This window comes from Coregonus lavaretus (assembly GCF_964263955.1).
Source record: "Coregonus lavaretus genome assembly, chromosome: 17".
NCBI lineage: Eukaryota > Metazoa > Chordata > Actinopteri > Salmoniformes > Salmonidae > Coregonus > Coregonus lavaretus.
In genome coordinates this window covers 43,726,031-43,753,138 of record NC_140004.1, presented here as the reverse complement: position 1 = coordinate 43,753,138, position 27,108 = coordinate 43,726,031, and the positions used below count along the sequence as shown (strand labels likewise).

At 42.3% G+C, this 27,108-nt stretch overlaps 1 protein-coding gene across 1 annotated transcript; it reads left to right on the top strand.

Annotated features, from left to right (window-relative positions):
• The first annotated feature begins 1,968 nt into the window (after positions 1-1,968).
• On the top strand, positions 1,969-27,108 carry LOC311145210 (3-hydroxy-3-methylglutaryl-coenzyme A reductase-like). The gene is made up of 20 exons (XM_084181432.1): positions 1,969-2,202; positions 6,672-6,867; positions 7,756-7,867; positions 8,424-8,511; positions 8,866-8,950; positions 9,466-9,571; positions 9,766-9,872; positions 10,595-10,714; positions 11,346-11,509; positions 11,716-11,990; positions 12,894-13,093; positions 14,453-14,647; positions 14,839-14,997; positions 15,201-15,358; positions 15,978-16,083; positions 16,932-17,102; positions 17,839-17,979; positions 18,347-18,505; positions 24,462-24,616; positions 24,792-27,108. Exons 2-20 carry the CDS (start codon positions 6,703-6,705, stop codon positions 24,847-24,849), a joined length of 2,724 nt encoding a protein of 907 aa, XP_084037558.1. The 5' UTR covers positions 1,969-2,202; positions 6,672-6,702; the 3' UTR covers positions 24,850-27,108.

Below are 27,108 nucleotides of genomic sequence, written 5' to 3'. Positions count from 1 at the left end.
ACTTTGTGGCTGTGGTAACTAGCGACAACCGGAGAACTGGGTTTGCTAGAAGTTATCTAACTAACGTTAGCTAGCTAGCTAGAAGTGTCGGTAGCTAGCTACCTAGCTAAAAGTGTCCAAACCTGTCCAGGTAAATATTTTTTTCTTCTTCTCCTTCAGAATCACCTACAATTGACGCCGAATCATTGTCGATATCAGAGAAACAACTTGTCTCCATAACATGTGTGTGATACAGTTCCAAATTGTCAATATTTACATCTAGCTAGCCAGCCACGTCGTTACTAGTTTGGATGAGTAACGGCTGAGATTTGCGCGCGAAAAGAGAAAATGTCCGACTGCAGACTGCGTCTAGGGCGTTCCTGGAAAAGGTGGGCGTTCCTTGCTAATTCGGAGAAAAGTGGAAAGCCTTGTTTCTTCTTTTCTGCCACAAGAGGGCGTAGCAGACTGAGTAGGCTACAACAGTATCCCTTGTTTTCCCATGGCAGGGGGAAAGATTGAGCCAAATAGAATTGTAGGCCTACGTTTAAAAACTCTGTGATTCATCCTTACTTGGCAGTGGCACTCACTCAGCCTCCACTCAAAACTAGTGGTCACCAAAAAATGTAATCTAAAAGCTGTGTTCACCAAAACCATTCCGGTTTTAGAGAGGTGAAAGTTCTTGTTCCAGCCCAGCATAGCAGCCTACACCTTCCTACCTCAGGCTAGGAAGAGCTAAATAAATATCAGTTGAACCAGATGTGTGTGTGTGTGTGTGTGTGTGTGTGTGTGTGTGTGTGTGTGTGTGTGTGTGTGTGTGTGTGTGTGTGTGTGTGTGTCATCACCCCATATTATATAATCTATGTCACCTGCTCTCCTGGACAAAGTTGGTGACAGCTGCTTATTATTAAATGTTCTAATCTGATACATTACTCCTTATACATAACAACAGAGTATGAGTGATAATACCACCAATTTATGTATAAACTCACATGAAAACTCAACTGAAATTAATAAAATAAGGCAAAACACTGGCAAATATTTATTTTGTTTAAATAAAATGTTACTATGCAGGTATAGTAGCCAAAGTTTTATTAATTTTGCTGGAAAATCACAGACACAATTTACCTAATGCAAATGAACGAAAAGATATAGGCCTATATTTGCAGAAATAAGTGAACAAATGATGTATCCGACTAGGTCCATGATGTGGGTTCGGAAATGTTTCAAATCCGTGACGATAGCACTGAAATACATAGGCTACAGGCTTTTTAACCATTCATTACTAATATATAATCTATTATGGCCTATATGCCAGTGGCATTCAATGATCCACCCATAGACATTGCGAAGCGACCTAGATACAAATCTGTCGATGTGTCCTTGAGCAAGGCACTTGACCCTAATTTGCTCCAGGGGCACCTTACTACTATGGCTGACCCTGTAAAACAACACATTTCACTGCACCTATCCGATGTATATGACAATAAAACATATATTTGTTTTTATTTTTAGATAGGAATAAATAAGGACTAAGGACTAGGTTACAGCAGGTCAAGGCTTTTTACACAGATTTGACCTCGACATTTGCAAATAAAACAGTTCTTCAAAGTAAAAAAAAACAAACAAAAAAAACATATTTTAATGATTAACTTTAAACGAAAAACGTGTGTTCTTTCTTTGCATCACGTTTGAAATTGTAAAAAAAAATATGCCACACCAATTCAAAAGGAACGTCCAATGATGCAGCATCGCACCGCCTGTACGCACTGCCTGTTTCCTATTCCTCGCAGAAATTGGCCCGAGCGCCAGTGGTGAGATCACGCGTCCCCCCTCTGAACACGCCTCTAAGGACCGCCGCCTTGGAAACGAGGCGTGCCCAAAGCGCTCATGGACCAACTCTCCGATGCGATTGGCTAATGTATCGGATGACGCATTCCCGTGCCATCTCTCGAAGCTCATACAGAAGGATGCCTGCTCTCCATTGGTCTCAGCCCGAAAGCTGTCTCTCAAGCGAGCAGGACCATTTGGGAGCACTTGTGTGCATGTAACTTATTTATTGTATCAATAAAAATATGCACACTGTATAGGCTAATCTATACTCGGGCTCAAATTCATCTTCAGACAGAAACCGGCATTTAAAGCAAGGACGATCCGTTGCAAGCGAGGGCTGACACCGGCTATTAACGGTATCCATTCAGGCGTCTTTGACACTTTCTGACACAGGTAAGCAGTCTCCGATCCTATTGAACCTGCTTGTGTATTTACACGTTTGTGGACTTGTGCCCAATATTTCCGCTGGATCGTTGAATAGGCCTATTTATAAGGTTTGTTGTTGCAAATGCTGGGATTGCACACACAGGCAGTCAGTGACATAGATATGGCTGCCATCATCCTCTTTTAGCAGTAGAGACATGATGTAATATGGTAAAATAGACGCCGCTATTACTAAGCCTACAATATGTTTGCAATAAATGGTTTGTTGGTTAGAAAATGCATGCAAAGACTATTTAGGCTACAACATTCGGATTGGTGTGGTTGTTCCGGGTGCGTTATCTTGCATTTGTAGCAGCGCTCGCACACCCGTTTAGAAAGCTCGCTCTAGTACGGAATCCGATACAGTTTGTCGGATAGATAGAGCCGTCTCTTGTTAGCCTAGGCTATACTATAGTATAGCTAGATAGAGCCGTCTCCGTATAGCTTACTGTATTTGCTGTAGCTGGTGTTTCTTCCAGCTTTAGTTAGCAACGATAGACAGCGACTGTTCTCGCTATGGAGGTCGGATGATGTTTGAATTTCATCCATGATGATGCCTATGATGAGGCCATTATCGTCCCTTTCTATTGGTTGATGCTGCCAGCTGGTGCCTATGGTGTCTGCCGCTGACTCATCCGTCGCTCTGGTGAAACTTGCTGTAAACCTGTGTGATACATTATAATAATCTGTTTATTTTGGTTAATGCTGTGTATTTTAAACTTGTTGATCAAGGTTGTGATATTTTTTTTTATATCTCCTTGAAAGCGTAAAGGCTTAATTAGTCATTTTTCTGCTTTGGACTTCAACATGTTGTTTCAGTCATAGCTTCCAGGGAATAGCCTATTTTTTAACTGAACTGTAAAGATGGACAAGTATTTCCTGAATTCCTCTTGCATCAGAAAGTGTAGATAGCCTAATCCCTGTCCCCTCCTATGCATCATGACACCACCCTTGTTCTACAGTCAGTACCCTATAGGTATAGAGGCAGGATATAGTACAGTCAGTACCCTATAGGTATAGAGGCAGTATATGGTACAGTCAGTACCCTATAGGTATATAGTACAGTCAGTACCCTATAGGTATAGAGGCAGTATATAGTACAGTCAGTACCCTATAGGTATATAGTACAGTCAGTACCCTATAGGTATAGAGGCAGTGTATAGTACAGTCAGTACCCTATAGGTATAGAGGCAGTATATAGTACAGTCAGTACCCTATAGGTATAGAGGCAGTATATAGTACAGTCAGTACCCTATAGGTATAGAGGCAGTATATAGTACAGTCAGTACCCTATAGGTATAGAGGTAGTATATAGTACAGTCAGTACCCTATAGGTATAGAGGCAGTATATAGTACAGTCAGTACCCTATAGGTATAGAGGCAGTATATAGTACAGTCAGTACCCTATAGGTATAGAGGCAGTATATAGTACAGTCAGTACCCTATAGGTATAGAGGCAGTATATAGTACAGTCAGTACCCTATCGGTATAGCGGCAGTATATGGTACAGTCAGTACCCTATAGGTATATAGTACAGTCAGTACCCTATAGGTATATAGTACAGTCAGTACCCTATCGGTATAGAGGCAGTATATAGTACAGTCAGTGCCCTATAGGTATAGAGGCAGTATATAGTACAGTCAGTACCCTATAGGTATAGAGGCAGTATATAGTACAGTCAGTACCCTATAGGTATAGAAGCAGTATATGGTACAGTCAGTACCCTATAGGTATAGAGGCAGTATATGGTACAGTCAGTACCCTATAGGTATAGAGGCAGTATATAGTACAGTCAGTACCCTATAGGTATAGAGGCAGTATATGGTACAGTCAGTACCCTATAGGTATAGAGGCAGTATATAGTACAGTCAGTACCCTATAGGTATAGAGGCAGTATATGCTACAGTCAGTACCCTATAGGTATAGAAGCAGTATATAGTACAGTCAGTACCCTATAGGTATAGAGGCAGTATATGGTACAGTCAGTACCCTATAGGTATAGAGGCAGTATATAGTACAGTCAGTACCCTATAGGTATAGAGGCAGTATATAGTACAGTCAATACCCTATAGGTATAGAGGCAGTATATGGTACAGTCAGTACCCTATAGGTATATAGTACAGTCAGTACCCTATAGGTATAGAGGCAGTGTATAGTACAGTCAGTATCCTATAGGTATAGAGGCAGTATATAGTACAGTCAGTACCCTATAGGTATAGAGGCAGTATATGGTACAGTCAGTACCCTATAGGTATAGAGGCAGTGTATAGTACAGTCAGTATCCTATAGGTATAGAGGCAGTATATAGTACAGTCAGTACCCTATAGGTATAGAGGCAGTATATGGTACAGTCAGTACCCTATAGGTATATAGTACAGTCAGTACCCTATAGGTATAGAGGCAGTATATAGTACAGTCAGTACCCTATAGGTATAGAGGCAGTGTATAGTACAGTCAGTACCCTATAGGTATAGGGGCAGTATATAGTACAGTCAGTACCCTATAGGTATAGAGGCAGTATATGGTACAGTCAGTACCCTATAGGTATATAGTACAGTCAGTACCCTATAGGTATAGAGGAAGTGTATAGTACAGTCAGTATCCTATAGGTATAGAGGCAGTATATAGTAGAGTCAGTACCCTATAGGTATAGAGGCAGTATATAGTACAGTCAGTACCCTATAGGTATAGAGGCAGTATATGGTACAGTCAGTACCCTATAGGTATATAGTACAGTCAGTACCCTATAGGTATAGAGGCAGTGTATAGTACAGTCAGTACCCTATAGGTATAGAGGCAGTATATAGTACAGTCAGTACCCTATAGGTATATAGGCAGTATATGCTACAGTCAGTACCCTATAGGTATATAGTACAGTCAGTACCCTATAGGTATAGAGGCAGTGTATAGTACAGTCAGTACCCTATAGGTATAGAGGCAGTGTATAGTACAGTCAGTACCCTATAGGTATAGAGGCAGTATATAGTACAGTCAGTACCCTATAGGTATAGGGGCAGTATATAGTACAGTCAGTACCCTATAGGTATAGAGGCAGTATATAGTACAGTCAGTACCCTATCGGTATAGCGGCAGTATATGGTACAGTCAGTACCCTATAGGTATATAGTACAGTCAGTACCCTATAGGTATAGAGGCAGTGTATAGTACAGTCAGTACCCTATAGGTATAGAGGCAGTGTATAGTACAGTCAGTACCCTATAGGTATAGAGGCAGTATATAGTACAGTCAGTACCCTATAGGTATAGAGGCAGTATATAGTACAGTCAGTACCCTATAGGTATATAGTACAGTCAGTACCCTATAGGTATAGAGGCAGTATATAGTACAGTCAGTACCCTATAGGTATAGAGGCAGTATATAGTACAGTCAGTACCCTATAGGTATATAGTAGAGTCAGTACCCTATAGGTATAGAGGCAGTATATGCTACAGTCAGTACCCTATAGGTATATAGTACAGTAAGTACCCTATAGGTATAGAGGCAGTGTATAGTACAGTCAGTACCCTATAGGTATAGAGGCAGTATATAGTACAGTCAGTACCCTATAGGTATAGAGGCAGTATATAGTACAGTCAGTACCCTATAGGTATAGAGGCAGTATATAGTACAGTCAGTACCCTATAGGTATATAGTACAGTCAGTACCCTATAGGTATAGAGGCAGTGTATAGTACACTATACACAAATTGTAAAGAAAGGTTTCGGTATATATGATAATATTTGGTATAGTAAATAGAGTGACTGAAACGCAGCGAATGTTTTTTCCCGTGAACAAATGTCCAATCTGTCCAGTCAGTGTGTGTGATTTGAGATCCTACATCAGATACAGTATATTGTTCTATGGCCAATAAAGGCTAATAATAATTTGCTAATATAGGCTACTGTATTTGACTCACGTATGTAGTGTAACCACGTGTCTGACTCTGAAACTATCTCGGACTAAATTGCTTGTTCATGAGCTTGGGAAGTAGCACAGTTGTGTGATTTTGACAAATGGGCTCGGTCTGGTCTCCACCCTGGTTGGAGTCAGTGTTTCTGTATGGGTGACTGTACTCTCTACCTTCCAGGAAGTTTTCCTCCTCTGTTGACTTTGTCATCGTCACCACAGTAAAAAGATAAAAGAGCACATCACTTTTAACTAATAGATGACTACGCTATAAAGTTGAAGGGACACTGCAGTCCAAAATGACAAATAATACAAGCTATTTTTCTGGTCATTTGTCAACCTAGCTGTTGGTGTTTCTATCCTCTCAGTGACTTTACTCATTTCAACACTAAACATTAGAACTGATAGTATTCTGATCTCGTACGCAGGTTGCCACAATACTGCTCTTCTCTTCTAGGATCCACTCTCTGTTGCCTCTGTCAGAGTTGGAGTGGGACTTTCAGTGTTTCCTTTCTTTTTGTATTTTTCTAAAGCACATTCACCGTCCCCAACCCCAGCTCCACCATGCTGACTGGTCTGTTCCGTATGCACGGCATGCTGGTGGCCTCCCACCCCTGGGAGGTGATCGTAGGCACCGTCACCCTCACCATCTGCATGATGTCCATGAACATGTTCACCGGCAACGACCAGATCTGCGGCTGGAACTACGACTGCCCCAAAATGGAGGAGGTACGGAACCTGGATAGATGGATAATACTGTGCGGGGGAGCTGGAGGGGATACCTAGTCAGTTGCACAACCAAATGTATTCAACCGAAATGTGTCTTCGGCATTTAACCCAACTCCTCTGAATCAGAGAAGGTGCGGGGGTCTGCCTTAATCGACATCATCGGCGCCCGGGGAGCAGTTGTTGTTCAGGGTTAATTGCCTTGCTCAAGGGCAGAACAGCAGATTTTTTCACCTTGCCAGCTCAGGCATTCGAACCAGCAACCTTTCGGTTACTGGCCGAACGCTCTTAACCGCTAGGCTACCTACCCGCCCCATAGAGCCATAGACTTATGTAAGAATGGCGGTATAGGGTTAGGAAGGTTGGATTAAAAAGGGAAAAGGGAGGGGTTTGAGGCATAGAGGGGAAAAAGGGGGGAGGGACTGAGGAAAAGAGGAGTTGGTCGATTGGGGCCGGAGGGAAGAGGAGGAGTGAAGGCCTTTGTCTTCTCTGCACCGTATCGTATCGGGACATTCTTAGACTAGAGCTTTCCAGTGTAATGTAAGACCTATAGGGGCTTCTAGCAACCTAGTTTAGGGGCCTATACTGTAGTGTACACTTTCACCTGGTACCATATATGGTTTGGAGGGTACATACACACTGTATTCTTCATTGAGTACAAGTAGGACACCTAACAAAAGGTAGCTTGTTCACAATACAAATCAATTGTATTTAAAGTGCATTTTGTCTATCAACTTGTCTATTTCATGACACACAGTAGTTAGGCATACTTTCTGTTCATAGTCGTTTTAGTTCCTTGAGTTAATCATCATTGTTTCCTCAGTGATTTTTTTAAATGACTTTTATGATTGACTTACTTCAGTGATTATGTTGTCTCTGCCTCCCTTCCAGCTGGTTCTAAGCAGTGACATCATCATTCTGACCATCACACGGTGCATAGCCATCGTATACATCTACTTCCAGTTCCAGAATCTACGGCAACTAGGATCCAAATATATTCTAGGTGAGCATTTACTGTAATTATCCTGTAAATATACTGTAAAATACACAGTCAAATGAATCTTGCAAGTGACATAAAATATATTCTAGGTCAGCATTTTTTTATACTGTAAATACTATGTACTGTAAACCTTACACTCATGTGACAGTGTAAAGTAAAAGTAGCGTGTTAATCTAAAGTGAAATATATTACAATATCAAAATATAGTCTAGGCAATCGTTGTCATTCAGGGTTAAGCAATATTCAGTTAAATATACTGTATTATAAACGGGTCGTCCAAGCCCTGGATGCTGATTGGCTGAAAGCCATGGTATATGAGACACTATACCACAGGTATGACGCAAAACGACTTGTTTACTGTTCTAATTAACCAGTTTATAATAGCAATAAGGCACCTCTGGGGTTTGTGGTATATGGCCAATATATCACGGCTAAGGGCTGGATCCAGGCAGGCCGCGTTGCAGAATATAACACACCCCCTCGGGCCTTATTGCTTAAATATATACTGTAAATTCAATCTAGCAAGTTGCAATTCTCACAATATCAACTTTGTTTTTAGGTATCGCTGGACTGTTCACCATATTCTCCAGCTTCGTATTCAGCACTGTCGTGATTCACTTCCTGGATAAAGAACTCACTGGCCTCAAGTAAGTAAACCCACAGTACAGTGCAACACACAACGTTTCTGTCAATATTGATGTCGTATGTTGAATGTTCCCAAGCATCCACACATTGCTCCAGGTTTAGACACAGTTAGACACAGTTACAGTAGGCTATATACTTTTTTCAGTGAATGTATGCTTTGGATAAAAGCATTTGATAGGATATATTAATAAACTCTGAGCCTCAATTTTCCTCTTTAGTGTTGAGATTAGTCGGCCTAATATCACCAAGATTTGTAATGGAGGTAATTTAACCATTTGTGTAATTACTATAGAGGAGAGAATGTTGTGCTCCGTTCAGTGCTACTCTGACACACAGTCCTCCATGTTGTTCTCCAGTGAGGCCTTACCCTTCTTCCTGCTCCTCATCGACCTCTCCAAAGCATGCGCTCTCGCCAAGTACGCACTCAGTTCAAACTCACAGGTACATTTCACCTCCTACTCCTGTGGAAACACGTCAGTAGTAATATACAATACCTTATTTGGTTATTATACAGTTGGTATATGCTATTATAAACTGGGTGGTTCGAACTCTCTAAGCTGATTGGCTGACAGACGTGGTATATCAGACCGTATACCACGGGTATGACAAAACATATATTTTTACTGCTCTAATTACGTTGGTAACAAGTTTGTAATAGCAATAAGGCACCTCTGGGGTTTGTGGTATATGGCCAATATACCACGGCTAAGGGCTGTATCCAGGCACTCCGCGTTATGTCGTGTTTAAGAACAGCCCTTAGCCGTGGTATATTGGCCATATACCACACCCCCTCGGGCCTTATTGCTTAATTATAACATATTTCTGTGATAGCGACATACTGTAGTAGTTGACCCATGTTGAAAAGGCTTAAAGGGTTTCATAAATACATGTGATTAATTAATTAATTGATTTATTTATTTATTGGTTGATTGATTGGTTGATTACCTGTGTAACAGGACGAGGTGCGCGACAACATCGCCCGTGGCATGGCCGTCCTGGGGCCCACGTTCACTCTGGATGCTCTAGTGGAATGCCTGGTGATCGGGGTGGGCACCATGTCAGGTATGGAGGGGAGCATGGAGCACCCTATTCATATATAGTGCACTACTTTTGACCAGAGCTGGCTCCACAGAGAATATAATATCATTTTGGACGCAGTATTACTGGATCTTCCAGGTTTGATTGATTGATTGATGAACTGATTGATTGATTTTCCAGGTTTGATTGATTGATGAACTGATTGACTGATGTTCCAGGTGTGCGTCAGCTGGAGATCATGTGTTGTTTTGGCTGCATGTCTGTCCTGGCCAACTACTTTGTCTTCATGACATTCTTCCCTGCCTGCGTCTCCCTGGTCCTAGAGGTAAGGGTTAACACGCACACACACACACACACCACACACACACGCACACACACACCACACACACACGCACACACACACCACACACACACACACATACACACACACACACACACACACACACACACACACACACACACACACCATACAGACACACACAGACACACACACACACAAATGTCAAATGAAATAGGTGTAAAGTGAGAGCTGTAGATGTGGAAGGAAAGGAGAGCCATAGCATGAGTGGAAATCTACACTAAATGACTTTAAGCAACATTATGAGACAGACACTAAATGACTTTAAGCAACATTATGAGACAGACACTAAATGACTTTAAGCAACATTATGAGACAGACACTAAATGACTTTAAGCAACATTATGAGACAGACACTAAATGACTTTAAGCAACATTATGAGACAGACACTAAATGACTTTAAGCAACATTATGAGACAGACACTAAATGACTTTAAGCAACATTACGAGACAGACACTAAATGACTTTAAGCAACATTATGAGACAGACACTAAATGACTTTAAGCAACATTATGAGACAGACACTAATTGACATTAAGCAACATTATGAGACAGACACTAAATGACTTTAAGCAACATTATGAGACAGACACTATATGCCTTTAAGCAACATTATGAGACAGACACAGCGTCTATGACAGGTTGAGTGTGTGTATATCCTGACTTGGTTGTGTGGCCTCTCTTCAGCTGTCCAGGGACAGTCAGGAGGGTCACCCCATCTGGCAGCTGAGCCACTTCTCCCGCGTGATGGAGGAAGAGGAGGATAACAAACCCAACCCTGTCAGCCAGAGAGTCAAGATGATCATGGTAAGACTACACTGCTGTGTGGTGTGTGGTGTGTGGTGTGTGTGTGTGTGTGTGTGTGTGTGTGTGTGTGTGTGTGTGTGTGGTGTGTGTGTGTGGTGTGTGTGTATGTGTGTGGTGTGTGTGGTGTGTGTGTGTGTGGTGTGTGTGTGTGTGTGTGTGTGTGTGTGGTGTGTTGTTAGCGTTGCTGTTAATGTCTCTCTGTTTGCTCTGTAGTCTCTGGGCCTGGTAATGTCTCTCTGTTTGCTCTGTAGTCTCTGGGCCTGTTAATGTCTCTCTGTTTGCTCTGTAGTCTCTGGGCCTGTTAATGTCTCTCTGTTTGCTCTGTAGTCTCTGGGCCTGGTAATGTCTCTCTGTTTGCTCTGTAGTCTCTGGGCCTGTTAATGTCTCTCTGTTTGCTCTGTAGTCTCTGGGCCTGGTAATGTCTCTCTGTTTGCTCTGTAGTCTCTGGGCCTGGTAATGTCTCTCTGTTTGCTCTGTAGTCTCTGGGCCTGTTAATGTCTCTCTGTTTGCTCTGTAGTCTCTGGGCCTGTTAATGTCTCTCTGTTTGCTCTGTAGTCTCTGGGCCTGGTAATGTCTCTCTGTTTGCTCTGTAGTCTCTGGGCCTGTTAATGTCTCTCTGTTTGCTCTGTAGTCTCTGGGCCTGGTAATGGTGCACGCCCACAGCCGTTGGATTGCCGACCCTCTCTCCCTCAACTCCAACCTGGACGTCCCCCAGGTGGGCTCCATGTCCCTGGACGACCATGTACCCAAGAGGATCGACCCCGAGAGACCCCTCTGGCAGTTCTACATGTCAAGGTGAGTTCTACCTGGAATTTTAATTCACTTCTGGAACTGACTGAATTTAAATGGAATTGATCCCAACCCTGGACTGTAACTTGACCAATCAGTTTCAATAGTGAAACGTAAATGTATGTGACATTTTATTTGAAGTACAGTCCGTCTTCTCTTCTGTTATTTAATCCATTGTTCTCTTGTTCTCCCTCCATCTGTTCTGTCCCCAGGTTGGTCAGCATGGATATAGAACAGGTGATCTGTCTGGGCCTGGCCCTGCTGCTGGCCGTCAAGTACATCTTCTTCGAGCAAGTAGAGCTGGAGTCCACCCTGTCTCTGAAGAGCCCCATGTCCCTGTCCCAGGGGCCTGACCGTGCCCCCCGCTGGGGCACAGACCAGTGCTGCAGGAAGGAGGTTGCCCCCTGCCCCCCCAAGTCCCCCCTCAGGCCCGCCACCCCCACCACCACACCCCCCGCCCTGGCTGAGGCCACCAAGGAGGAGAGAGGTACGGCAGGGAGGAACAAGACGTGTTGTAGAGTGGTGTTATGGTGGTTTGGAAAGGACTGTGAGAAATGCATTGATGAGAAATACGTTCATATAAGCTGGTAGCATAGCTAGCATACATAAATCGGTGGTGGAAGTCAGTCATTTTTAACTGTAATGCAGTTGATTGGTGACGATGACATGAACATATATTGGGGTTGACATCTTTATAAGCATTATACTCAGATTTTTACCTCATCATAGTGTGAAATACACATATATACAATATCCTAAATCTTGGCTAATTTTGCTGGGGGGCAGTGAGGAGATTCGGGATCTTTCCCCCACGGGATCTTTCCCCTAGCCGTTTCCAATGCATTTCCATTGTTTTGGTCGAGTTCCATTGACGTCTTTACTGCATCTATTGTCCAATGTATCGATCAATACATTCCTTACAGCGCTGTCTAGCTCTAGAATTACCACTCTCTCCCGAGTGACGCAGTGGTCTAAGGCACTGCATCGCAGTGCTAGCTGTGCCATTAGAGATCCTGGTCCGAATCCAGGCTCTGTCGTAGCCGGCCGTGACCGGGAGACCCATGGGGCGGCGCACAATTAGGGTAGGGGAGGGAATGGCCGGCAGGGATGTAGCTCAGTTGGTAGAGCATGGCGTTTGCAACGCCAGGGTTGTGGGTTTGATTCCCACAGGGGGCCAGTATAAAAAAAGAATGTATGCACTCACTAACTGTAAGTGGCTCTGGATAAGAGCGTCTGCTAAATGACTTAAATGTAGAATAGATTTAAACACGGTTCAACTCTTTTAGGGCTTTGCTCTGAACCCATTGGTTAACTTAATTATCGTTCCTTTCCGTCCCTCTTTCCCCCTCCTCCCCTCTCTCCCTCCTCTCCCTCCTCCTCCCCTCCCTAGCCGAGGTGATCCGGCCGCTGCCTGCCCCGACCACCGAACCCCAGCCCACCAAGAGGGTCTTCCGTCTGGGCTCTGTGGAGGAGGAGAGGGAGAGCCAGGTGGAGACCCCCAGAGCAGACCCCTCTCAGCCCGCTCAGCCCAGCCGATCCTCAGACCCCAGACCACTGGAGGAGTGCCTGGCCATCCTAAAAAACCCTGAGGTATGGTGTGATGTGTACTTACATAGCTATGGTCCACATGCACGCTCACATAAATATTACATTGTAGAATAATAGTGAAGACATCAAAACTATGAAATAACACACATGGAATCATGCAGTAACCAAAAAAGTGTTAAACAAATCAAAATATATTTTATATTTGAGATTCCTCAAGTTGCCACCCTTTGCCTTAATGACAGCTTTGCACACTCTTGGCGTTCTCTCAACCAGCTTCACCTGGAATGATTTTCCAACAGTCTTGAAGTGTAATGCATTGAAATAGAACTGACCCTCAACCCTGTTTCACAATGACAATCCAACGACAGTTTCTATGGTGTCCATCTGTAGGAGTATTGGGTCTCTGTGCGGTAACCCGTTTCTACAGTCTATGGGTTTAACTATATCCCTAACGAGCTTAACTCACTTTACTCTCTTATGCTGAACCCATTAGAGCAGGACAGTAATAGAGGACGTACCTTCAGTGACTCCATCGTCTGATAGTCACCTGATCTACCTCTGACCCAGTGGAGGCTGGTGGAGAGAGAACACGGAGGCCAGGCTTCTTTCCAGCCATTACAATGAGCCTGTCCTATTTAAAGTTGTGGGGGGCGATGAGGAGATTCGGGATCTTCACTCACGGCATCTTTCTCCCACGTGTTTCCAATGCATTTCCATTGTTTTGTTCGAGTTCCATAGACCTCTTTACCACATCTATCAAAGGTAGATCAGGTGACCGTCAGACGATAGGTCACAGGTAGATCAGGTGACCGTCAGACGATAGGTCACAGGTAGATCAGGTGACCGTCAGACGATAGGTCACAGGTAGATCAGGTGACCGTCAGACGATAGGTCACAGGTAGATCAGGTGACCGTCAGACGATAGGTCACAGGTAGATCAGGTGACCGTCAGACGATGGGTCACAGGTAGATCAGGTGACCGTCAGACGATAGGTCACAGGTAGATCAGGTGACCGTCAGACGATAGGTCACAGGTAGATCAGGTGGCGTCAGACGATAGGTCACAGGTAGATCAGGTGACCGTCAGACGATAGGTCACAGGTAGATCAGGTGACCGTCAGACGATAGGTCACAGGTAGATCAGGTGACCGTCAGACGATAGGTCACAGGTAGATAAGGTGACCGGCAGACGATAGGTCACAGGTAGATAAGGTGACCGTCAGACGATAGGTCACAGGTAGATCAGGTGACCTATTGGATATTTCAATGTTATTACATACATTTCTTATCACCAAGATCCATTGCATTGCATAATGCTCGAGACTGAGTGAAAAGTGCTTTATACATGCATGTGTGTGTGTTTGTATTTGAGTTAACAAAGTCTCTGTGTGTCCTCCACAGATGGGAGCCCGATTCCTGACTGATGATGAGGTGGTGGTTCTGGTGAACTCTAAACACATCCCTTCCTACAAGCTGGAGGCCATGATGGAGAGACCAGAGAGAGGGGTAGCCATCCGTAGACACATGATCTCCTCCAAGCTCCCCAACACCTCCGCTCTCTCCACTCTGCCCTACCTGGACTACGACTACTCTAAGGTGAGGCTTTCTAGGCTTCTGGCTGAAGTTGATGTGTGATTGATACAGTATGTACACCCAAAGGGCATTAAAACATCAATGCTTGATGCACAAAACAGTAATTCAGTTCTTTGTTTTTATTTACACAAACAGTACAGGATGTAACGTTGATGGAAACTGAAACCAATCTTTGTTGATGTTTTGGTTGCCAGGTGATGGGGACCTGCTGTGAGAATGTGATTGGATACATGCCCGTTCCAGTAGGTGTGGCTGGGCCTCTTCACCTCGACGGGAAGCAGTTTCAGGTCCCCATGGCGACCACAGAAGGCTGCCTGGTGGCCAGCACCAACCGGGGCTGTCGCGCTATCGCCGTGAGTTACAGATACAGTGTTGCATACTGCACTAGACAATGGCTGTCCAAGATAGAATTACTGTACTGTATACCAGTAACTACATATGGAAGTATATATTAAACAGTACTACTACAAATAATCCAGTGAAGTAGCTGTATCCAGTCTATGACCACCCTGACCTTTCCTTAACCTTTGCCCCCTCTCCTCTCCCCATCCCCCAGTTGGGTGGCGGTGCAAGCAGTCGTATCCTGGCGGACGGGATGACCAGGGGTCCTGTGATTAGGTGCCCGTCGGCCTGCTTGGCTGCAGAGGTCAAGGGCTGGCTGGAGAGCACCGACGGATTCCAGGCCATCAAGGACGCCTTCGACCACACCAGCAGGTCAGAGGTCAAACTGTCTGGAATAGAAATACTTTAGATTTAGGGGATATTGAGGAGGAGTGTCTCAGTTATAGTCTCAGTTATAGAAATAGTATAGAAATAGAATGTGGGTGGAGTCTGTTATAAAGAAATAGAATGTGGGTGGAGTCTGTTATAAAGAAATAGAATGGGCTTTTATAATAGTCTCCTGAGTGGCGCAGTGGTCTAAGGCACTGCATCGCAGTGCTAGCTGTGCCACTAGAGATCCTGGTTCAAATCCAGGCTCTGTCGCAGCCGGCCGCGACTGGGAGACTCATGGGCGGCGCACAATTGGCCTAGCGTTGTCCAGGGTAGGGGAGGGAATGGCCGGCAGGGATGTAGCTCAGTTGATAGAGCATGGTGTTTGCAACGCCAGGGTTGTGGGTTCGATTCCCACGGGGGACCAGTTTGAAAAAAAAATAATATATATATATAAATGTATTCACTAACTGTAAGTCGCTCTGGATAAGAGCGTCTGCTAAATGACTTAAATGTAAAATAAATCGTTCCACTCTATATATTCTATTTCTATGGTCAACATTTGAAAGCAGATGTGAAGAGAGAAGACTGATGGCCTCTTGTCTTTTGGTTGTGTTTCCAGGTTTGCTCGTCTGCAGAAGCTCATGATCGGTCTCGCTGGTAGAAACCTTTACATCCGCTTCCAGTCCAGAACAGGAGACGCCATGGGAATGAACATGATCTCTAAGGTGTGTGTGCGTGCATACGTGTGTGTGTGTGTTAGACATTTAATGTGTGTGTGATTATCATGTGTCATGTTAATTAGCTGGTTATTGTCTCCCTGTATGTGTTGTTCTGTATATGTCCTGTGTGTGTTGTTCTGTATATGTCCTGTATGTGTTGTTCTGTATATGTCCTGTATGTGTTGTTCTGTATATGTCCTGTATGTGTTGTTCTGTATATGTCCTGTATGTGTTGTTCTGTATATGTCCTGTATGTGTTGTTCTGTATATGTCCTGTATGTGTTGTTCTGTATATGTCCTGTATGTGTTGTTCTGTATATGTCCAGTATGTGTTGTTCTGTATATGTCCTGTATGTGTTGTTCTGTATATGTCCTGTGTGTGTTGTTCTGTATATGTCCTGTATGTGTTGTTCTGTATATGTCCTGTATGTGTTGTTCTGTATATGTCCTGTATGTGTTGTTCTGTATATGTCCTGTATGTGTTGTTCTGTATATGTCCTGTATGTGTTGTTCTGTATATGTCCTGTGTGTGTTGTTCTGTATATGTCCTGTATGTGTTGTTCTGTATATGTCCTGTATGTGTTGTTCTGTATATGTCCTGTATGTGTTGTTCTGTATATGTCCTGTATGTGTTGTTCTGTATATGTCCTGTATGTGTTGTTCTGTATATGTCCTGTATGTGTTGTTCTGTATATGTCCTGTATGTGTTGTTCTGTATATGTCCTGTATGTGTTGTTCTGTATATGTCCTGTATGTGTTGTTCTGTATATGTCCTGTATGTGTTGTTCTGTATATGTCCTGTGTGTGTTGTTCTGTATATGTGTGTAACCAGCATTGTGTCTCCACCTCCTCAGGGAACAGAGCAGGCTCTGGCCAGGTTACAGGAGCAGTATCCTGAGCTGGTGGTTCTGGCTGTCAGTGGGAACTACTGCACCGACAAGAAGCCTGCAGCCATCAACTGGATCGAGGGCCGGGGCAAGTCTGCTGTGTGCGAGGCCACCATCCCAGCTAAAGTGGTCAAAGAGGTACACCACAGTTCATACAGTTCTATCTTGTATTTACATTTACATTTTAGTCATTTAGCACACACTCTTATCCAGAGCGACTTACAGGAGCAATTAGGGTTAAGTGCCTTGCTCAAGGGCACAGACAGATTTTTTTTCAACTAGTCGGCTCGGAGATTAGAACCAGCGACCTTTCGGTTACTGGCATCTTTATTTTCATATTTTTTTATTCAAAATGTAATATTGATAGTCATTCCAGAACTAGGTCAAGTACATATGTCATATTTGAGGTGTGCTTAATTTGGCTAAGAGTTTGCACTTTTTTGACAATTCCATTGGTTCTATTGAACCAGTCAAACTACATCAAGCAAAGCTCAAGTATTTGACCCATGTCTTAGCTGATCTATGCACCATGTTTCTATGTCCGAGCCGATCTAAGCACCATGTTTCTATGTCCGAGGCGATCTAAGCACCATGTTTCTATGTCCGAGCCGATCTATGCACCATGTTTCTATGTCCGAGCCGATCTAAGCACCATGTTTCTATGTCCGAGGCGATCTAAGCACCATGTTTCTATGTCCGAGGCGATCTACGCACCATGTTTCTATGTCCGAGGCGATCTAAGCACCATGTTTCTATGTCCGAGGCGATCTAAGCACCATGTTTCTATGTCCGAGGCGATCTACGCACCATGTTTCTATGTCCGATGCTTTGTGTATTCATGTCTTGAGTGTATTTCCCCTGTCTATTCTACCAGGTGTTGAAGACCAGCACTGAAGCCCTGGTAGATGTCAACATTAACAAGAACCTGGTAGGATCAGCCATGGCTGGAAGTATCGGCGGCTACAACGCACACGCAGCCAACCTAGTGGCAGCCATCTACATCGCCTGTGGACAGGTGAGGGAGCACTGGATTGGTCTTTTCAAAGGGGATATAGTTTCATTGGATAAATGTTTAGAGTGGGAAGAATTGTACATTTTATTTTGATACATAGTGTACTGTACATGGAGATATTGAATTTGTAAGTCACTCTGGATAAGAGCGTCTGCTAAATGACTTAAATGTAAATGTAAACATTGCTTTATAGTCCTGAACTAAAAAGCTATGTTTAATGTGCCAGGACTAGGCTTAATCTGTGTCCGGAATAACAGCCCTATAAAAGCTTTTTAAGTCCAGGAATATGAGTAATCTGGGTCCGGGAAACCAGCCCATAATGGAACAAACTTTGTGTTGGGCACTAACCGAGTCCACCTGTGTCTGCCAGGACCCAGCCCAGACGGTGGGCAGCAGTAACTGCATCACTCTGATGGAGGCGTCGGGTCCTACAGGAGAAGACCTCTACATCAGCTGTACCATGCCCTCCATAGAACTAGGGACCGTAGGAGGAGGAACCATCCTGGCACCACAGCAAGCCTGTCTGCAGGTAGGAACACACACACACACACACACACACACATCAGTCATGGTAAACAGTATCTAGATTAGAATACAATGTTATATAGACTGGAATATCAATGTATTGTGTACATTAGAGTGCGTTTCATTCCGTAAAATAACCTCATAGCAGACATACAGTTATCTATTAATAATGTGTGAAACGTATAAGCGAAACATTAAAAGCTCTACATAAATACACACATACAGTAAATATATATATCTGCTGCAGAAGGTCACTGTCCATACAGTAAATATCTATATCTGCTGCAGAAGATCACTGTCCATACAGTAAATATCTATATCAGCTGCAGAAGACCACTGTCCATACAGTAAATATATATATCTGCTGCAGAAGGTCACTGTCCATACAGTAAATATCTATATCTGCTGCAGAAGATCACTGTCCATACAGTAAATATCTATATCAGCTGCAGAAGACCACTGTCCATACAGTAAATATATATATCTGCTGCAGAAGATCACTGTCCATACAGTAAATATATATATCTGCTGCAGAAGATCACTGTCCATACAGTAAATATCTATATCTGCTGCAGAAGATCACTGTCCATACAGTAAATATATATATCTGCTGCAGAAGATCACTGTCCATACAGTAAATATATATATCTGCTGCAGAAAATCACTGTCCATACAGTGAATATATATATATCTGCTGCAGAAGATCACTGTCCATACAGTAAATATCTATATCTGCTGCAGAAGGTCACTGTCCATACAGTAAATATCTATATCTGCTGCAGAAGATCACTGTCCATACAGTAAATATCTATATCTGCTGCAGAAGACCACTGCCCATACAGTAAATATCTATATCTGCTGCAGAAGATCACTGTCCATACAGTAAATATATATATATCTGCTGCAGAAGGTCACTGCCCATACAGTAAATATATATATCTGCTGCAGAATATCACTGCCCATACAGTAAATATATATATCTGCTGCAGAAGATCACTGTCCATACAGTAAATATATATATCTGCTGCAGAATATCACTGTCCATACACTAAATATCTATATCTGCTGCAGAAGATCACTGTCCATACAGTAAATATATGTATCTGCTGCAGAAGATCACTGTCCATACAGTAAATATCTATATCTGCTGCAGAAGATCACTGTCCATACAGTAAATATATATATCTGCTGCAGAAGATCACTGTCCATACAGTGAATATATATATCTGCTGCAGAAGGTCACTGTCCATACACTAAATATCTATATCTGCTGCAGAAGATCACTGTCCATACAGTAAATATATGTATCTGCTGCAGAAGATCGCTGTCCATACAGTAAATATATATATCTGCTGCAGAAGATCACTGCCCATACAGTAAATATATATATCTGCTGCAGAAGATCACTGTCCATACAGTAAATATCTATATCTGCTGCAGAAGACCACTGTCCATACAGTAAATATCTATATCTGCTGCAGAAGACCACTGTCCATACACTAAATATCTATATCTGCTGCAGAAGATCACTGTCCATACAGTAAATATCTATATCTGCTGCAGAAGACCACTGTCCATACAGTAAATATCTATATCTGCTGCAGAAGATCACTGCCCATACAGTAAATATATATATCTGCTGCAGAAGATCACTGCCCATACAGTAAATATATATATCTGCTGCAGAAGATCACTGTCCATACAGTAAATATCTATATCTGCTGCAGAAGACCACTGTCCATACAGTAAATATATATATCTGCTGCAGAAGACCACTGTCCATACACTAAATATCTATATCTGCTGCAGAAGATCACTGTCCATACAGTAAATATCTATGTCTGCTGCAGAAGACCACTGTCCATACAGTAAATATCTATATCTGCTGCAGAAGATCACTGCCCATACAGTAAATATCTATATCTGCTGCAGAAGGTCACTGTCCATACAGTAAATATATATATCTGCTGCAGAAGACCACTGTCCATACAGTAAATATCTATATCTGCTGCAGAAGATCACTGCCCATACAGTAAATATCTATATCTGCTGCAGAAGGTCACTGTCCATACAGTAAATATCTATATCTGCTGCAGAAGATCACTGCCCATACAGTAAATATATATATCTGCTGCAGAAGGTCACTGTCCATACAGTAAATATCTATATCTGCTGCAGAAGATCACTGCCCATACAGTAAATATATATATCTGCTGCAGAAGACCACTGTCCATACAGTACATATCTATATCTGCTGCAGAAGGTCACTGTCCATACAGTAAATATATATATCTGCTGCAGAAGACCACTGCCCATACAGTAAATATCTATATCTGCTGCAGAAGACCACTGTCCATACAGTAAATATCTATATCTGCTGCAGAAGACCACTTCCATACAGTAAATATATATATCTGCTGCAGAAGATCACTGTCCATACAGTAAATATATATATCTGCTGCAGAAGATCACTGTCCATACAGTAAATATCTATATCTGCTGCAGAAGATCACTGCCCATACAGTAAATATATATATCTGCTGCAGAAGATCACTGCCCATACAGTAAATATCTATATCTGCTGCAGAAGATCACTGCCCATACAGTAAATATATATATCTGCTGCAGAAGATCACTGTCCATACAGTAAATATCTATATCTGCTGCAGAAGGTCACTGTCCATACAGTAAATATATATATCTGCTGCAGAAGACCACTGCCCATACAGTAAATATCTATATCTGCTGCAGAAGACCACTGTCCATACAGTAAATATCTATATCTGCTGCAGAAGATCACTGTCCATACAGTAAATATCTATATCTGCTGCAGAAGATCGCTGTCCATACAGTAAATATATATATCTGCTGCAGAAGATCACTGTCCATACAGTAAATATATATATCTGCTGCAGAAGATCACTGTCCATACAGTGAATATATATATCTGCTGCAGAAGGTCACTGTCCATACACTAAATATCTATATCTGCTGCAGAAGATCACTGTCCATACAGTAAATATATGTATCTGCTGCAGAAGATCGCTGTCCATACAGTAAATATATATATCTGCTGCAGAAGATCACTGCCCATACAGTAAATATATATATCTGCTGCAGAAGATCACTGTCCATACAGTAAATATCTATATCTGCTGCAGAAGACCACTGTCCATACAGTAAATATCTATATCTGCTGCAGAAGACCACTGTCCATACACTAAATATCTATATCTGCTGCAGAAGATCACTGTCCATACAGTAAATATCTATATCTGCTGCAGAAGACCACTGTCCATACAGTAAATATCTATATCTGCTGCAGAAGATCACTGCCCATACAGTAAATATATATATCTGCTGCAGAAGATCACTGCCCATACAGTAAATATATATATCTGCTGCAGAAGATCACTGTCCATACAGTAAATATCTATATCTGCTGCAGAAGACCACTGTCCATACAGTAAATATATATATATGCTGCAGAAGACCACTGTCCATACACTAAATATCTATATCTGCTGCAGAAGATCACTGTCCATACAGTAAATATCTATGTCTGCTGCAGAAGATCACTGTCCATACAGTAAATATATATATCTGCTGCAGAAGATCACTGTCCATACAGTAAATATCTATATCTGCTGCAGAAGATCACTGCCCATACAGTAAATATATATATCTGCTGCAGAAGATCACTGCCCATACAGTAAATATCTATATCTGCTGCAGAAGATCACTGCCCATACAGTAAATATATATATCTGCTGCAGAAGATCACTGTCCATACAGTAAATATCTATATCTGCTGCAGAGGGTCACTGTCCATACAGTAAATATATATATCTGCTGCAGAAGACCACTGCCCATACAGTAAATATCTATATCTGCTGCAGAAGACCACTGTCCATACAGTAAATATCTATATCTGCTGCAGAAGATCACTGTCCATACAGTAAATATCTATATCTGCTGCAGAAGATCGCTGTCCATACAGTAAATATATATATCTGCTGCAGAAGATCACTGTCCATACAGTAAATATATATATCTGCTGCAGAAGATCACTGTCCATACAGTGAATATATATATCTGCTGCAGAAGGTCACTGTCCATACACTAAATATCTATATCTGCTGCAGAAGATCACTGTCCATACAGTAAATATATGTATCTGCTGCAGAAGATCGCTGTCCATACAGTAAATATATATATCTGCTGCAGAAGATCACTGCCCATACAGTAAATATATATATCTGCTGCAGAAGATCACTGTCCATACAGTAAATATCTATATCTGCTGCAGAAGACCACTGTCCATACAGTAAATATCTATATCTGCTGCAGAAGACCACTGTCCATACACTAAATATCTATATCTGCTGCAGAAGATCACTGTCCATACAGTAAATATCTATATCTGCTGCAGAAGACCACTGTCCATACAGTAAATATCTATATCTGCTGCAGAAGATCACTGCCCATACAGTAAATATATATATCTGCTGCAGAAGATCACTGCCCATACAGTAAATATATATATCTGCTGCAGAAGATCACTGTCCATACAGTAAATATCTATATCTGCTGCAGAAGACCACTGTCCATACAGTAAATATATATATATGCTGCAGAAGACCACTGTCCATACACTAAATATCTATATCTGCTGCAGAAGATCACTGTCCATACAGTAAATATCTATGTCTGCTGCAGAAGACCACTGTCCATACAGTAAATATCTATATCTGCTGCAGAAGATCACTGCCCATACAGTAAATATCTATATCTGCTGCAGAAGGTCACTGTCCATACAGTAAATATCTATATCTGCTGCAGAAGACCACTGTCCATACAGTAAATATCTATATCTGCTGCAGAAGATCACTGCCCATACAGTAAATATCTATATCTGCTGCAGAAGGTCACTGTCCATACAGTAAATATCTATATCTGCTGCAGAAGATCACTGCCCATACAGTAAATATATATATCTGCTGCAGAAGGTCACTGTCCATACAGTAAATATCTATATCTGCTGCAGAAGATCACTGCCCATACAGTAAATATATATATCTGCTGCAGAAGACCACTGTCCATACAGTACATATCTATATCTGCTGCAGAAGGTCACTGTCCATACAGTAAATATATATATCTGCTGCAGAAGACCACTGCCCATACAGTAAATATCTATATCTGCTGCAGAAGACCACTGTCCATACAGTAAATATCTATATCTGCTGCAGAAGACCACTTCCATACAGTAAATATATATATCTGCTGCAGAAGATCACTGTCCATACAGTAAATATATATATCTGCTGCAGAAGATCACTGTCCATACAGTAAATATCTATATCTGCTGCAGAAGATCACTGCCCATACAGTAAATATATATATCTGCTGCAGAAGATCACTGCCCATACAGTAAATATCTATATCTGCTGCAGAAGATCACTGCCCATACAGTAAATATATATATCTGCTGCAGAAGATCACTGTCCATACAGTAAATATCTATATCTGCTGCAGAAGGTCACTGTCCATACAGTAAATATATATATCTGCTGCAGAAGACCACTGCCCATACAGTAAATATCTATATCTGCTGCAGAAGACCACTGTCCATACAGTAAATATCTATATCTGCTGCAGAAGACCACTTCCATACAGTAAATATCTATATCTGCTGCAGAAGATCACTGCCCATACAGTAAATATATATATCTGCTGCAGAAGATCACTGCCCATACAGTAAATATCTATATCTGCTGCAGAAGATCACTGTCCATACAGTAAATATATATATCTGCTGCAGAAGATCACTGTCCATACAGTAAATATCTATATCTGCTGCAGAAGACCACTGTCCATACAGTAAATATATATATCTGCTGCAGCCTAAACAGGCCTCATTGTCTTCATGTGATTCCACTCCCACTGTGTTGCTGTAGATGCTGGGCGTGCAAGGTGCCAGTCAGGAGTGCCCTGGGGAGAACGCCAGGCAGCTGGCCAGGGTGGTGTGCGGCACGGTGCTGGCAGGAGAGCTGTCCCTCATGGCTGCCCTCGCCGCCGGGCACCTCGTCAAGAGTCACATGACCCACAACAGGTGAGGGTTCAGGGATAGTGTGACGAGCAGTGGAATATTTGTGGAAATGTAGGGATACAAATGGTTTTAATTGAAGAAGAAAAAAGCTACTCAGATCTCCACTCTATATAGCTTAAATGTATAGATAGATTCTTGTCGTGTTTATTCTGTCGTGTTTGTTCATTATTTTCTACAGGTCCAAGGTAAACCTGCAAGAAACAACCCCAGGCACCTGTACCAAGAAGGCATCTTGAGATGTTATGGATCATAATGGTTCTCTGGCTGTTGGGGTATAGAATGGAGAGAGAGACCTTCCCTGGGACCAGCACAACACAACAGAACCGAGGACTGAGTCCCAACTGGCACCCTATTCTCATTATAGGGCTCTGGTCAAAAGAAGTGCACTACAAAGGGAATAGGACGCCATTTAGAACACAGCCAAGAACAAGGAGCATCACGTCTGGACAGAAACACAGATACATATTTCATATTTAACACTATTTCGTCATGTTTAAAAAACACACAAGGTGGTCATTCAAAGTGCTGTCCTTTTCCCAGATCAGTCTACTTATCATCATGCCTCATTGTGCTGGAAAGGAAATTGAAACACAACGTCTGAAATCAGACAGATTCTCTCTCTCTGGAGTATTTTTGTATTGTGAATGAACTTTTATTTTTTATTTTAAAGCAGTTGACTATGAGCACTTAATAATCACTGACATGTACACGTTAGCACCAGGCTTTGTTTTTGATAGTGCTTGGGTTGAAGGTTCGATGCCGAAGCTGTTTACTGAGTACCTAAGAGTTGAGTTTAGCCACAGCAGAACTGTGACAGAATGGTAGAGTTCTGTTAGCCTGGTCCCAGATCTGTTTGTGCTCTTGTCCACTCTATTGTCATTGCCAAGCCAAACATGTTTAGCATGACAATTCCATACGGAGTTGGCAAGAGAGCAGGAACAGATTGGCACCCAGGCTAGAGTTCTGTACCGTAACAGAACTCTAATTCTAGATTGTCTTCAAAGAAACAGTGACATTCAACGAAAGCTGGAGATTGTCATTCTGAAAAAGTATACCTTAACGTTTTTGATTAATGTACTTGCAAATTGTTTGAATTGCCAAATACAGTCTTCGTAACCTAAAAAAGTAATTCCCTAAAAACAAAGCTTTAGCCTTTTTCTCTTACAAGAACTTGAGTTGTATAAGGTGTGCAATGCTAGGGAGAAAATAGACATTTAGCACTTTTTTAAGGTTATAGAGACACAGGCATGTATGCAGATACAGGTGCTACAATAAGCTATCTAATAAGATATGACGCTGGCTTGAGTGGGTAGACTTACCAGTGTTACTGTGGAAAATAACAGTGTGAACAAATGGCACTGACTACACAAAAGACAACTAACCGGTTTGGCTTCAAATGTCTGCCACTTTTAAAATGGATGCCGCCTCCTGTGTAACTAGCTACAGTATGTGCACTATGTACTGTTTCAAAGCCATGTCTTTGGACGGTCAGAAACGGCTGTTTCAAAGCCATGTCTTTGGACGGTCAGAAACGGCTGTTTCAAAGCCATGTCTTTGGATGGTCAGAAACGGCTGTTTCAAAGCCATGTCTTTGGATGGTCAGAAACGGCTGTTTCAAACCCATGTCTTTGGACGGTCAGAAACGGCTGTTTCAAAGCCATGTCTTTGGATGGTCAGAAACGGCTGTTTCAAACCCATGTCTTTGGATGGTCAGAAACGGCTGTTTCAAACCCATGTCTTTGGACGGTCAGAAACGGCTGTTTCAAAGCCATGTCTTTGGACAGTCAGAAACGGCTGTTTCAAAGCCATGTCTTTGGATGGTCAGAAACGGCTGTTTCAAAGCCATGTCTTTGGATGGTCAGAAACGGCTGTTTCAAACCCATGTCTTTGGACGGTCAGAAACGGCTGTTTCAAACCCATGTCTTTGGATGGTCAGAAACGGCTGTTTCAAACCTATGTCTTTGGATGGTCAGAAACGGCTGTTTCAAACCCATGTCTTTGGATGGTCAGAAACGGCTGTTTCAAACCCATGTCTTTGGACGGTCAGAAACGGCTGTTTCAAAGGCATGTCTTTGGACGGTCAGAAACGGCTGTTTCAAACCCATGTCTTTGGACGGTCAGAAACGGCTGTTTCAAAGCCATGTCTTTGGACGGTCAGAAACGGCTGTTTCAAACCCATGTCTTTGGATGGTCAGAAACGGCTGTTTCAAACCCATGTCTTTGGATGGTCAGAAACGGCTGTTTCAAAGCAATGTCTTTGGACGATTCAGAAACGGCTGTTTCAAAGCCATGTCTTTGGACGGTCAGAAACGGTGGGGAAAGGGAAAACAGTCATGGTTGATTGATTGTGTGAGTCACAGACTGCTGGTTTGTCCACATTTCTAATGGTGAATGTGTAGATCTGATCTGAGCATTATATTTCTTTAGTCAATGATGTATTTCTCATATATTTTGTAATAAAAAAAAAGGAATTTACAATAAAAATGTACAATAGA

Bases quoted from the DNA above. Each gene is read 5' to 3' on its own strand.
- LOC311145210 (XM_084181432.1), top strand. From the start codon at position 6,703: ATGCTGACTGGTCTGTTCCGTATGCACGGCATGCTGGTGGCCTCCCAC. The intron at 17,980-18,346 runs GTGAGGGAGCAC...TGTGTCTGCCAG, and splicing joins TCTACATCGCCTGTGGACAG to GACCCAGCCCAGACGGTGGG. The intron at 24,617-24,791 runs GTGAGGGTTCAG...TATTTTCTACAG, and splicing joins AGTCACATGACCCACAACAG to GTCCAAGGTAAACCTGCAAG.